This window comes from Limanda limanda, chromosome 11 (assembly GCF_963576545.1).
Source record: "Limanda limanda chromosome 11, fLimLim1.1, whole genome shotgun sequence".
Taxonomy (NCBI): Eukaryota; Metazoa; Chordata; class Actinopteri; order Pleuronectiformes; family Pleuronectidae; genus Limanda; species Limanda limanda.
In genome coordinates this window covers 16,586,185-16,600,877 of record NC_083646.1, presented here as the reverse complement: position 1 = coordinate 16,600,877, position 14,693 = coordinate 16,586,185, and the positions used below count along the sequence as shown (strand labels likewise).

At 39.4% G+C, this 14,693-nt stretch overlaps 1 protein-coding gene across 1 annotated transcript in view; it reads right to left on the bottom strand.

The window, feature by feature from the left end:
• Positions 1 to 14,693, bottom strand: part of LOC133014568 (collagen alpha-1(XIV) chain-like) — a 131,388-nt gene that overhangs the window by 71,737 nt on the left and 44,958 nt on the right. Inside the window, exons 21-25 of the mRNA XM_061081833.1 lie at positions 13,762 to 13,884; positions 11,763 to 11,912; positions 7,278 to 7,394; positions 3,438 to 3,584; positions 1,492 to 1,566 (exon numbers count right to left, since the gene is read on the bottom strand). Of these exons, the coding sequence (XP_060937816.1) occupies positions 1,492 to 1,566; positions 3,438 to 3,584; positions 7,278 to 7,394; positions 11,763 to 11,912; positions 13,762 to 13,884 (612 nt within the window). The remainder of the gene's footprint in view (positions 1 to 1,491; positions 1,567 to 3,437; positions 3,585 to 7,277; positions 7,395 to 11,762; positions 11,913 to 13,761; positions 13,885 to 14,693) is intronic.

Genomic DNA, 14,693 nt, shown 5'->3' with positions numbered 1-14,693 from the left:
TGAGAGCAGGTCAGCAGGAGTGTGGAGGAGGTCACAGGCTGCTCTGATCATTGAGCAGCGGTGGACCATCATGGAAACTCTGTATTTTCACAGTTTGTTGCCACTGTTCTTCAACAAAGTAACTCACCGGCTTCAACGTTACGAGCTCTGCTGCTCTGCTCTCACTCTGTCGCCGTGAGTGAGTGTGGGCAGGGCCCCGGGGACCTGTGTGTGTCTGTGTAAACTCCAACTAGCACATCGCTCCTGGTATTTCACATGATGGCCTATACGATGATGATTAAATCATTTGTAAACTGATTCCTTCAGTTCAGTGTTCACAAAAAATATTCTCAATGAGCACTGCATGTAGTTGTTAATCACAGGTGAAGCCTGTATGTTGGAGCCAGTATGCACTGTGTGTAGCCGGCAGTTTGGCTGAGGACTCTCGTGTTTTGGGGCCAAAACAGAGACTATACTGATGGGTGTGAGTGATCAGGTTAGCTCTGCTAAACCTGAGTTAATAAGCTAATGAAGCAGGATAAGAGTAGGGTTTCTTTACTTTGGAATAGATAGGCTGCAACCCACAGCAGCCTGACTACAGTTCACATAATGAAGTCGCTGTGGAATAAAGTAAACGTCCCATTAGCTTCCTGTGAAACACATTCTCTTAACATTAAAGATACCCCCTAGTTTTATTATAATGACCCCTGAGTCCTCAAATTTCTCTCCAGGTCACTATAACTGTTTTCAGAGTAAACACAGTTCACAGTTGTGTAAAGAGCAGAGATTGACATAACATAGCTGCTCGATTAAAAGTAAATTGTCCAGGACTCTTTTCTTCTCCTGTTTCAAAATCAGGCCAGAGCAACATTGCTTGTGCTGGCGAGTGTGGTGTCGTTCATTAGTTTAAATTTGGAAGCAAAATCACAGCCTTGCTTACTTTGGTTACATTTTCCCATGTAGAAGTATTTAAATCACATTTTATTGCTCCCAATCCTGACACAAATCATTTTCCTAGGTAATTTATCCGCCTGGAAAGAACCTCATCCAATATTACACACAATTTTAGTGCATCAAAGCCAGTAAATGCACTTCTATTAAAGTAAGTTATATATTGCAAGATACACTGAACTGAAAAAACTTTGTGTCACAATTTTGTGATAGGAATATCATACCTTTGTATTACAAATGTACAGTGAAAAAAAATGTTTCACTTAAAATAGTCATCATCTTAATCATAATGCAGTTCGATAAAGTTACTTTACTGGTCATGTTGAAAAAAACTGCTGAAATTACATACATATTCTATGAATATTGTGCACGTTAAGCAACTTGTGTATAAACACAGTTAGGGTGCACAAATGTTTTTTTCATTTTTCTATCTAATCTATTTTCTATCGAAAATGCTTTTCAAAACTGTTAAAATATAGTAACAGGTGACTATTATTTCTGTTAGATATACAGTATATTAAAAAATAATATACAATTGGTGTGTGTTTGTGCTGAACTCACCCTCCTTAGCAGGCGGGATGGTGGGAGGGGGCTCTGTGGTCGGGGGTTCAGTCGGAGCCAGAGTGGGCGCTGGCACTGGATCCACAGACACAAACATGGACACAGATGAAAATTAACACACAGACAGGGAAACAAGACATGGTCCTCAAGCTTTATAGCAGTGACAAGTGGCACCATCATTGGGTTTGGCCACTGACTGGGGACCTTTGTAGTGAAAAGATTTCTCGTCCAATCTGTGTTCACAACCTAAATTTACAAAAACAATCTAGCTGTTGTGTTTTGTCCTCTATATCTCCGGCAGACAAACTTTAGCTTCACTGCTGTATCTCTCTTCCCATCCCCATATAAGTTGGGGCGCAGCAAAAGAGCAATTTTCATCAGTCTTAGTATCAATCTGACCAGAGGCTGTTTTTCTGAGTCGAAAACAGCCACAGGTTAGAGCACGCCTCAGTGCCAAGCCAATTACTTTACGGAAAGGCAGTGGGTTCTGTCAAACCACAGAAGAGCAAGTAAATCATCTCGGAAACATTGGCGAGTTCCCACATATGAGGCACATACTTCATGACAGTAAATAAAATGATCTCTGCAAATGATTCACTTTCAGCCTCTTCTAAAGGTAATTTGTTTATAATGTTCTGAGCATCTTTACTTAGAAACACATTTCAAATATCAATAAACACTGGGGACTTTCTTGGGTTTTGAAGTGGTTCTGAAAAGTAACAGACATGATATCAATTTATCAAACAGTTGATTTAAGTCAAAGGGAATTTTGAGATAGTTTTACCTTAATTAACATTTTCATTTTGCTTCACTCCACTACGCCTTATAAGGAGAGTATTGTACTTTTTACTCCTCTGCATTTGTGTGACAGTGGTGTCGTCACGATGAAGAATTTACATGTGAAGATTGAGATCATCTAATAAAACATGATGTATTGCTGTAAAATAAACTACCCACCGCTACATTAAGAAGTTAAATGATCTCCATCTCCACCAGCGACCACATTAAATCTCTCATTTAAAAATAGGCCCTGTAAGACTTTCATAATAATTTAGCACTCTAAAAGGAGCCATTCTGCATAACGAGCACTTTTATTTTGGATTGTTGAGCACAGTTTCCTGATAACACTTAAGTGCAGGATAACGGTACTTGTAATGGAGTGTGTTTATATGCTGGATTTTATTACTTTTACTTTAGAAAATTATCTTAGGACTTCCACTGGCAGTGAGTGTGGACCTGCCACCTTTGCTGAAACCAAACCCTCATGTCTCCAGTTGAATTTTATATCTACAGTCGTCTGCTCAAAATCTGGGGAGTTACAACATTAGGTTGTGTGTGTGTGTGTGTGTGTGTGTGTGTGTGTGTGTGTGTGTGTGTGTGTGTTTGAGTGAAGGTGTAAGTGTGAGTCAGTGTGAGTAAGTGCGAGTGTAGGCGTAAGTGTGTGTGTGTGCGTGTGTCTGTGCGTGTGTGTGTGTGTTGAGAGAGAGAGACCATGTCTATCCATCCATAACCCTGGTACTGAACTGAGCCCCCCCCCCGGTCCCGAGAGCTGTGTGCTTCACCTCAGCTCATCAGTTGACCAATGAACTGCAACAACAGAATCTATCTTCACTGAGAGGGAGAGAGAGAGAAAGAGAGAGAGCGAGACCACAGGAGGTTGGAGGTAGAGGAGAAAGTGGTAGAGGTGAGAAAGATGCATGGTTGAAGGAGACAGTTGGACCGGACAGGAGGAGAACGAGACATAAACAAAGACTGGGAGGAATCATTTGGGAAAATTAGTTAGGAGGAAGAAAGAAGAGAGGAAAAACGTTGAAATTAAATATTTAATTAAATGGGAGGAAACTAAAAACCTGATAAAGTTGCACTTAACATCCTCTGTCCTGAAAGCAAAGTGTAAAGATGAGAACACAATCATACATGCGTAGATAAAAATATATAAAACATACACGTCATGTCAGTGATGGAGACCGACGGTCCCTCTATTTCTTGAATCTGCGTGTGAATGCTGATCTGGTATTGGCTGCTGGGAGTGAGGTCATAGAAGCACTGCCGGGAAGCAGCACCCCCCAGGCTCACTTCCTGCCTTTGGCCATCTGCAAGTAAACAACAAAACAGAAAACAACATTACTTCAAGTTCAGAACAAAGGTCAAAAAATCTTAATAAGCACAGATCCCTATAGAACTCCTCATTGTTCACAGAGCACATTTCGTGTTCTGCATCAAATGGTCTGTATTTTGGTCCGTATTTTATACAGCACACTTCTAGTCTTGATGACACTCAAAGCACGTACAGTTTATTTTTTGCCATTCACACACACACATTCATACAGTTGCTTCTATGTGCAGCACTTTCCCCTCTGTTATCAAACGAAGGCCTGGGAGCTGCTGAGGTTAATCACTTCCTTTCAAAGTTGGATTCTAAGCAGCATTATTGGAGTCGTCAGGTGACAAAGTTCCTTGTTCAAGGGCAAATCTGAAGGTTAGTTGCTGAAAGACAGAGGCAGTCGTCATTCACCACAACACACAGACATGCTCACATCATGTGGAGATTCAAGCCAGCTTTGAAATTCTTGCCTCAAACTGTAGACGAGTCTGTTCCCATGGTGAGGCTTCACATGTTGTTGACTTTATTTATCCATTAGAATGATCCTTATTCATTAAACTCATCTGATCTTGAATTACAGATGCATTGTAAATAAACGTCCCATGCAAACAAACACTTAACCTGCAGCGTGTGCTGCTTTATCCATTCATTGCCCCAACCAGTAAGATAACTGGAGGATTCTTTCTCTAACGAAAGAAGGAAAACATCATTATATCCACTGAAAAAAGGACAGAATCATATCATTGATTTATTTCCTCCTCTCATGTCAATTTCCTTTGGATCTCAGACTGAAAAATACGTTCAATTAACTGTTTGTTTTGAAAAGCTTTAGAACGACGGCATCACTGAGAAAAAATAAAGAAAATTAATGTTGGCAGCCAAAAAGAGACAAACAAGAAACTTGAAACACACAAGCACACACACACAAGCTCAAGCACAAGCACACACACACACACACACACACACACACACACACACACACACACACACACACACACACTAATAGCCATCATTTGTCAGTTTCATTAGTCTAATTCTATTTGCTCATGTGTGTCTCATCTTGTGGAGTGACAAATTAGTCCCTCCTCCACACAGGAAGCAGCCGTGGATAAAGTTTGAGGAAACAGCTGTATCTGAGGAGCTGCCAATCTTTCATCGGAGAAGGTGTTTGAGCAGCTGATTGGCTCTGCGAGGATTAAACCTCTATAAACCCCAGCAAGAATATCTGGCTACCACTCAGGAAATGGGATGGAAAAAAGATATGAAAGCGAGCAATCTTTCTTTTACTTTTTGGTGTCAGAATAAGCTGAAAAAATTCCACACACATCACAAACTGTTCATGTTTCCTTCATGTCTACAATCTCTACCACACTCCTTAGCTTCCCACTACTAATACTACTCGAAACACTTCAATTGGAAATCTATATGAGTCAATTTCCAGTGTTCCGTTTTCCTCAGCTTATTATTCACAAAGATTTCTCTACCTTTTACTGTAACTGTAAATTTTACAACTATAATTGAGTGGGAGAGTGCAAATAAGACGGAAATGTTTAACTTATGTGAATAAGACTTAAAAGATTTAGTCCACAGGAGTAAAAGTAAAAAAAAAACAGGTCCAGCAGACCTGGCCTTCCGGCGGTAATTACATCGTCCACTTTGTTTGTTTTTCAGCAGGATTAAGGGGAAAACTGCTGAGCTGATTTTGGCAAAAGTAGATGAAAAGATGGGACAAGAGCCCATTAAATCCTGGCTTAGACCAGGAACCTTTTCTCACTTTTATTGTGATATAGAGAGCATTTTTGTATGTGCATGTGAAAGTATATAGGATAAAGGAGTGTGTGAAATCAGGTGCAGCTTGATTGAGTTTAAAGGGAGTGTTTGGCCCTGGTGGAGATGTGTGCTCTACAGTGTTATAGCAAGTCTAACTGCAGTTTAAGCCACTTTTTACTGCAGATTAATTTCCTTGGTGCTGGTGAGGCCAGCAGCACATAATACACATATTCTGTCTGTGACAAGATATTCAAATTTTGTGCACATTTTTTACCCACTGTGTGACACTGACTCTTTTTATGCAACTCCCCCCCCATCAGAGCGGTCTGTGACAAGATCCCCCACTGCACCAGCACACTGGTCTCACAGAAATAAATGAGCCAGGACACAGCTAACAGTGTAAAAATCCCTTCCATGACACTTGGTGAAGGAAGTGGCAGAACATTTAGGATCTGTTAAGCAGAAGACTGCCAACCAGTACTGTCACATACCCATGCATATGTTCTCTCAGGGTTTTGGGTGAGTAATAAATCCATTGCTACTGCAGTTTGGACTTTTGACGCAATCCGACATCTAAAAATCTAAATTTGATAAAACAAAATCAATCAAAAGACTACGTAGAAATCTAGGTATTTTCTGTGCCATCCTTACACTGAATTGAACTTTGACAGGGTTATCTGAGGATCTATATGGCATTTTCTATAAATGTCTGTTAAATGCACAGAACTGCTGGAAACATCAGGAACGGTGCCATGATTTCAACGATGTATTTTACTGTAGATTTAATAAGAGCATCTGCCGCAGAAACCACAGCTCTCTGAGGAAAACTCAAAAGAACTTGGAGTAGCTCACTGTAAGTGGAGCAGCTCCAACTCTCTTGCTGACAGGACAAAGGTTTCTATTCCAGCTGAAGTAAAGGGGAACGGTAAGGACAAAGTGTAACAAACCGGACCTGTTGATTTTTTTTCTTTTTCAAAAAATTGATTTGAGTTATTATGGTTAATTTCACTCATTTTTGAAGAGCTCTTTTCTTTTGCTCCTACTCTGTCTTCCTCTTTAACATTTAATATCTGTGTAATCTGTGCAATAAACAGCTTCTAAAGGTCACACTCTCTGTGTCTTCACTCATTTTATTTCTGATGATGTGACATGAGCAGTTCAGAGAGCCCTCTCCTCCCAGGTCGTTAACTGGGGAGAGAGATGTAAGCATATCATTCCTCCATTCCTTTCTCCAAACAAAAGAGATTTATGAAAATCCTTTGCTATGTAAATCACTGCCATGTGAGAACGACAGAAATATATCACATTTATTTCCTCAGAGCGGAACATCAATGAGAATCCAGATGACTGAAAGGCATGTGTACCCACGTGACCTTAACGTGCACACAGAACTCTGAGACCTGAGCTCAGACGTTTTCATGAGGCCAGGCTGTAAATCTATGAGGAAACATATGTAGTTTGGCGCAGAAAGCAGCCACTTCACCAAATATCACAACACTAGTAAACATTTTGATTTACTGACTGATTTACATTCCAGTCACTGGGCTGGAAAATGCCTTAATTCAAAAATAGCACGGATCGCGGAAACAAGTTGGGTTGAGTGAAGGTGCACCCAGAAACACGGAGGGGAACAACAAGTATGTGTTCCCAAAAACGTTGCCTGAGTTCAACTTTTGTAAGGACACATCTATGTACTTAAATATAGTGGTTGAAAGCAGTGCCTCAGCCAACAGTTCAACAAGCTCATAAAGTTTCAGCTAATTTGAATTCAAACCAGAGGAGTTAATAAAGTTAACGTTCAGAGTCGTATCACATTCTCACACAAAGAGCAAATCTAATGAAAGCACTAAATCAAGAAATGAACCATTTCTTTCACCATCTCACACAAACTGTTAGCGGTTAATGAACTTACTGAGCGTGGACTGGATGGAGACTCTGTATAGTGTGGCATGTAGAAGAGGCTGCCACTGGACACACATGCTGCTGGAACGCACCTGGTAGGTTGACAAGCCAGAGACGCCAAGGAACACTGGAGAGAGAGAGCGAGAGATAGAGAGAGAGAGAGAGAGAGAGAGAGAGAGAGAGAGAGAGATTACATTACTCGTTATTATACTCTGATTTCAAATAAAAAGATAAAATTGCAAACGTGTTTCTGGAGACAGAAGGAAGAGCAGTGTTGAGTGTGGAGTGGTTTGGATTTGGCTCTTGAAAAATCTGCGAGATGGATGAACACAGGCCAAACAATCAGCCCTACACAGACAGGCCCATTTTAAACAGGCTCTGCACTGGTGGACGTGCAACAAGCAGTAGGTGTAACCTGGGGTGAAACTCACAGAACATCCACATTTAGCCAAATAAAAACCTGTCGCAGAACTGGTCACTTCTGTTAATTATCCATGTAAAGGGATTTCAGGCATTTACAGTTTTACTGTTAAAACATTTTCTGAATAACTGTTGCACCTTTTCACACTTTCTAACCATAAACTTGACACTTTTCATTCCTGTCTCTCTCTCACTTCAGCCCATTAAGCACCCTCCACCATCCAGCTCCTCCACCATCCAGCTCCTCCACCATCCAGCTCCTCCACCCACAAGAGAACTCGTGCACATATGAGCTCCGAAATCTGAACCAAACTACTCCATATTTATTAAACCTACTCTGCATCCTATTGATGATGCTACAAATTCTCTCTGAGCTAAAGTGGTACTTTACAGTAAGTGAGCGACATGGAGAAAATGTGTCTATATTTTGGGGAATAAGTTTAGTCATTTGGAGCGAAATGGTTAAGGTTACAATTCTGCTTTAAATGTCACTAAAACTTTGACGGACGGTAAATTGTGTGAAAACATTTCAAGTTCAAGGTCAACATGCAGCATTAGAATGATGCAGACTTTGGTTCAGAGCCACACTGTCTGTATTCTGCATCAACTACACAAGCGGCACTTTGTTGAACATCTCTTTGGTCTGCTGGAAACAGGAAAACAAGCATCCATACTGGTAGAAAGATACCTATACTGACAGTTCACATCAAACATTAGTCAGGATTGATGTTTAACCGTCATGTGAAGAAACAATGCAGCAAAATTTAACACGCAGTGAGCAATTTAAATAGCTGAAGCTTGTGCGATACTGAGATTCCAGTCTATAGTATAGGTAATAAAACCTCTCTCTCCTTTGTTTCTCTCTCTCTCTCTCTCTCGCTCTCTCTCGTTCCCTCTTGTTAACAGAATTTGCTGATGGTATAAAATAAACTTGGCTCCTCTCTTGCACCAGTAAATGGATATTTTATGCTGGGACCATATGGCAGGTGCTTCATTTGAAACACTAGTGAATAATGCATACGACAAGACATCATTCCTTTCAATAATACACAAAGACACACACAGACTCACTCTAGTGCACGCAGACATGCAACATGCACATTAGCATGCACACACGTACGGTACAACAGATGAATATGGATTAACTGTATATAATCATGTCTGGATGCATGTGTGTTTACATTCATACATCCAATTAGGGACTGTGCTACATGACCTACATGTGACACAGTATTTGGATAATGAATTGTCCTTATCGCACAAGCTGGCTCACCAACCTGATGCCATTTTTGCATAGTATTTTAAACTGCTGACCTGCAACTATAGTCAACAATGCTTGTTTGACAAACATATAGTTTTATTCCGCAGAAGGAGTTGGAGTTACAATTGAATTGTTTTCTGCAAGTGTGCATAGGGAATGTAAAGAAAGAAAAGAATAAGTAAAGAAAACGCTCATTTAACATCCACAGGTCAGAGTGAAAGGAGTATCATGGATATAAACTACAGTGGACCATATGGAGAAGCTTCAATCAGAAATGACCTCTCTGCGTGTGTGCGTGCGTGTGTTTTGTGTGTGTGTGTGTGTGTGTGTGTGTGTGTGTGTGTGTGTGTGTGTGTGTGTGTGTGTGTGTCTGCTGAAGCTGCCTGGCTTGAAGCCAAACATTTGCACCCATCTGCCTTCACGACCTCCCCACCCTCAGTTTCTTCATTCTACCTCTGCCAGATTCTTGTCATGTAATCCTTCCAAAATGGGAGCTTAAGTCAAACTTCTTGTACTTTTAGTCCTTAAAACACATCATTTTAATTTTGACATCGTGCAAATCCTGCAATGTTTCTTGATACTAAATTGACTTAGCTCCCTTTGGTGTCATGTGGAAAACAGATCTTGCACCTAAAATAACCTAACACTTCATTAATGGGTAACAGTTTCATTGCATTCAATGGTCCTCAAGGCACCAATAATTACCCTTCTATGCCACATGCTTTGTGTTATTTATTGGTGCAAACATGGCAGTTGGCCCCCATGGTAAAGCGGCGATTAATACAGTGCACCCTGGGTAATGTGTTACTGTATCTCCCTTAGTGGAATGAGAAATGACTGAACATATGTTCTTAATAAATCAGAACTTCTCCAGAGAATAAATACAGACCATGAATTAAACTACACTCTGTGTAACATGGGAAAATCTGACATACGTGAAAATGTATCACCACTCTGAGAATTTCTCGCAACTGATAGAGAACGTGCTGAATATTAAGTGAGTCATTCTCTTAAAACCTGGCCAAAAGTTACGAGAACTTAACTGCAATGTGGTTTAAAATCCAATATGCACAGATAGAAGTTTAGAGAAGTGTGGAAGGAAATGCAGATCTGAAAATCCAACATGTAGATTAAAGTCCAATGTGTAACCTTAAAAAATAATCTTTAAAACTAGTTTGATTGACTTTAAATAGGAGGAACGGTGCCTGTTCTTAATTTATATAACTTCACCGAAGAAGTTACTAAATGTGAGAAGCACGTAACTGACTGATATGGTCACCAGAATCAGGATAAGCAAGTTCAAGAGTAATGGCAAAATGTAGATCAGATAAAAAGACATAGAAGTCATTAAAAAGCAGTGTTTGTCTCCAATTTTAAGCAACTTAACTTTTAAAATATGAAGAATTCTAGATGGAGTCTGGTGTGTGAGTGCAGCGGCTGCACTAAGTTATTATCTACTAGTTGTAAGCGATGTCTCCTCACATTAAGTTTCCATGTGGGCTATATTCAGACAACCCTGCTCCAGTGCTAAAGACCATAATTGGCTGTAAGTATGATTGTGACCTGGTGTGAATATGCCTCTCGCCTAATGTCCCCCTCAACCCTCAAAGGATTAGTAGAATAGATAATAGATGGAAGGATGATGAACGTATAATTATAAATGTTGCTTATGAAATCACGGTCCTTGTTAAATTTGGTAGGGTGGACAGTAGAGGTACCATCACCCAGTGCTAAATCAGGCCAGTGTTTTAAGATGGGCGGCTGATGAATCTACTTGTCAGTGCCTCGTACTTTATCTTTATCTCATTATGGTAGCTTGTTTCATTACGAGAGCTTTACAGAGACAGGAAGGCATGTGGGGACTGTCACTCATCCTCCAGGGGGGTGATTAAAGCAAAGAAGGAGGATAACATGTGACTGCAGCAAAGTTTAATGATAAATCTGTTCATCAAAAGCTTCCCATTTAATTGATTGCGTGTAATTGCACGAATGATCCAGAATTGAATCGTTCTTTACACTTTCCAGAAAAATGGGAAACTCAATTTTTCCTGTGTACATAATCGCAGATGAGAAATGTAATTATTATGTAACATATTTAAACTAGAGTGTTGAGTTCCATTGTGTTCATCCCATTGGTTGTGCCAATCAGCCAGTAAATCCAAACGATTTTAAAGTAAGGACGGATGATACAGCAGTTTTCTAAAAGAACCACACACACTGGAAAGGACAAGCACAAAACATGCACATGCAGAACATGCACACACATGAATAATTAGAGACCTTTCTCTACCTCTCTCTATAACTCGCTCATTCTCTCTCTACCTCTATCGTTTCGGTTTTACTGCACCAACTGATACCACATTTACATACATAAAGATCTGTCTGTTTGCTGAAGTCTCAATGGAAATTAGAGAGTCTGCTATCAGCAGGTTGTTAATTTGCATGTTGTACCTTCCTCGCTTTCTTCAACCTACTTCACTGTTGCCGTCTCGCTCTTCTCTTTCTAATAATCACTCTCTCCTCTGTGGCAAGTTCTAGTGCTGGTGACAACACCATTATGTTGGAATGACACATCTTAATAATTGGTTTGACTTTCCAAAAGTAAATCAGGTTATTGCATTCAAAAACTTTTAATATAAACTTTTTGCCTGAACCAACTGACGGTGCCACAGCCTCTTCCATTTACAGTCATGTCTTTACACATTGTTCCCTACAATGTCCACACTACCACACAAGGAGTTAAATTCTGCATCACATCATATTCCCCCATCTTACAACAAAGTGTGAGTAGTTGTGTGTGGTATGGATGCTCACGTGTTTTAGTGTTCACTAGCTGCGGTTCACTCTGTCCTGAAGGGTAGGAGGCCGTCACTTGAACACTGTATTCTGTCCCACTTAAGAGATTCGGAAGCATCATGGAGTTCATATCTTCACCCACTGTTGTCTCCAGAACTGGTCCTGGATCTGATAACACAGATGCGTTCATAAGCACAAACAGAAAAGGACAGAGGATTATCACAAAAAGTCAAAATGCATAATGCAGTGAGCAGATACAGCAATTCTACCAAGGTTAAAATATCCTAAACGTGATTGTCTAGTTCTTATAGTATAAAAAGAAAGGAAAGTGTGATTAAAACCCAAAGTATTTATTTGTCTCCAAACATATTAAAGAAAGTGAATTCCTACAAATTATATTAAAAATAATCAATTATTAGATCTGCTCTGATAAATGTAGTCAGAGGTAAAAAAAATAATAATAATAGATCTGAGTCAGCAACTGAAATTGCATTTTTTTAACTTTATTTAAGATATTGACGACTGAGGACAGTTCTACACTGCAATACAAAGCATGCTCTCAGTGTTTTCATGTTTTTTAACCATCAGCTGGGGAAGACGTCGACTTTATTGGACATGCAGCTCAAGCCTCAATATTTTATATATATATGTTTGTATTTTTTACTAAGTATGTTTGGCCATTTGCTGCCCTTATTGGACCAGGACAATTAAGAAAAACAGGAGCTACTAAGCTGCCATAACTTATATTTTTTAATGAAAAGCTGTATTTCAGTCTCAAATCAAGGGTGAATTGTTTCAACAACTGCTTCAAAATTGAGCTGGAAAATGTGCCACCATTAAAGATGCAAATTTCAGAAAAGTAACTAGAACTGACCGACACATACAAGTATGCCTTGCTACCATCACGTACAGAAACCTGCACATATACACATGTATGCACCAGCTCATTAACATAGATAGTCGCAAAAATGTACAGCCACGCATTCTCCCAAAGTACACAATTATAAAACTAAAATATAATAATATAAGCTTAATTTATGCTTTTACAAATACCTGCTACAAAATTATTTACATAATAATAACAATCCTGCATAAATATGATAACGTGCTTAATTAAAAAAGATACAAAAGCAATAGAACAAAAAAAAACACATATAAAGGAAGAGCGGCCTTATCTATACAAAACACCATCCATTGAAGCGCTATTAAAGAGGACACAGAGTGTGTGTGTGTGTGTGTGTCTTTATGTGCATGAGAAGGTGTGAGCATTTTCTACATTATGTGGGTTTATGTTAACTCTAAAGTGTTTGTGCGGAGGAAAAACTTTTGAATTTGCGTAAAACCAACCATCTGACAGTAAAAGCTCCAGGCTGTTGAAATGTATTAGATTCCTAAAATCAGATGAATGCAGCTTGTGTGCTTGAAGCTTAAAGACAATATATAAATGAGGAGGGTTAATGTATTATATCAGCAGTGGATCACTGAGGTTTCCCTTGACAACACTTTATCCTAGAAATTAGATCTCAGTAAACAACAGCAAGTACATTTTGTACATAACGTAACTGCTGAGTGAATTAGGTTCACTGGCAACATGTTTCTCAATGAGTGAAGTGCTACATATATTAATGGCAGCAGAGTTTAGTGTTGTTTGGTGGATGGCAAGTGTACAAAGTGCACAACTGTCCTACCAGAGGTGTAGACCTTGCATCGACAAGCCTATGTGTGATTCGGTGCTACCGTTGAGGTTAGGTAAAGGTTGTGGTGAAACAAATAAGTAAAGAATTTACGTCATTTTGAAAAAAAAGCTTATATTAAACAGGATGACCTTTGTTTTTCTTTTGTAATTTACTAAAGAGAATCTCAATCAGTATATTTTACAGGTCATTCCCTGTGATCTTATTCAGGAGTAGAGGTTGATTGTCCAAATTATGTTAGGATTATATTAGTGTGTTTGTGTGTGTGTGTGTGTGTGTGTGTGTTAGTGTGTGTGTGTTAGTGTGTGTGTGTGTGTGTGTACCATAAATGGGCTGGTAGACAATCCTGTAACCCAGTGTAGGAGTCTGCGGTGGATCCCAGGTGACCCGGAAGCGGTTGTACCACTCCTCTGACACACGGAGGTTGCCAGGGGACAAAAGGGGAACTGCAACAACACAAGACAAACATCAGAATAAACAAGTGCTTTTCAGAACTAAATATGAAATGTAGATTAAAACACATACATGGAGAAAGTTCAATTAAATCCTCAACTGAAGCGTTTGAGCATAAATTCTCAGAATAAGTCATTCAGACACATTTGGTTGGTGTATGATAAAATACAGAGTTTTAATATTAAGCTGTGATATTAATTGGAGTGTTTGTTCCTTATAGCCGGTGATAGTATTAAAAACCAAGATAATTTACTTTGAACAAACTGTGAATTAAATTATGTAAAGTTGTGTCTCTCGTGTTTGTTTGTTGTCAGTGCCAGGCCTGGCAGAATTTGAGTTATCACAACGTTGTAAAGTCCCACAGACACTGATTTATCTGAGACGACAGGTCCTCGCCCTAAAAAATATAAAATGGTGTCTGACTGTAAATTAAGTGTGTCTTGACTGTGAGTTATGGTATTGCCGTTTCCCAGGCTCAGAAGATTTTTTTAATTACAATATGACGAGCTATTGCACCCTCATCTTACTGTAACAGATGACGCAGTTCATCTGACATTTCCGTGCTCTGTACAATGACAAGAAATCACTACTGTTCATGAGAGGTGATCAACAGAACGGTTGGGAGAGTCAATTAGAGCATAAAAAAATAATTGAATTGTCCCATTAATGAACGGCGCTGCTGTAATTATGAACGGCCTTCATTAGGACAATTAAGAACGCATCAGTATTTGTCATCGCTTTTAATTTACATTGTCCTTCAGGAACGTGAGCGAACATGAAATTAATTCAGTGCAAATGAACA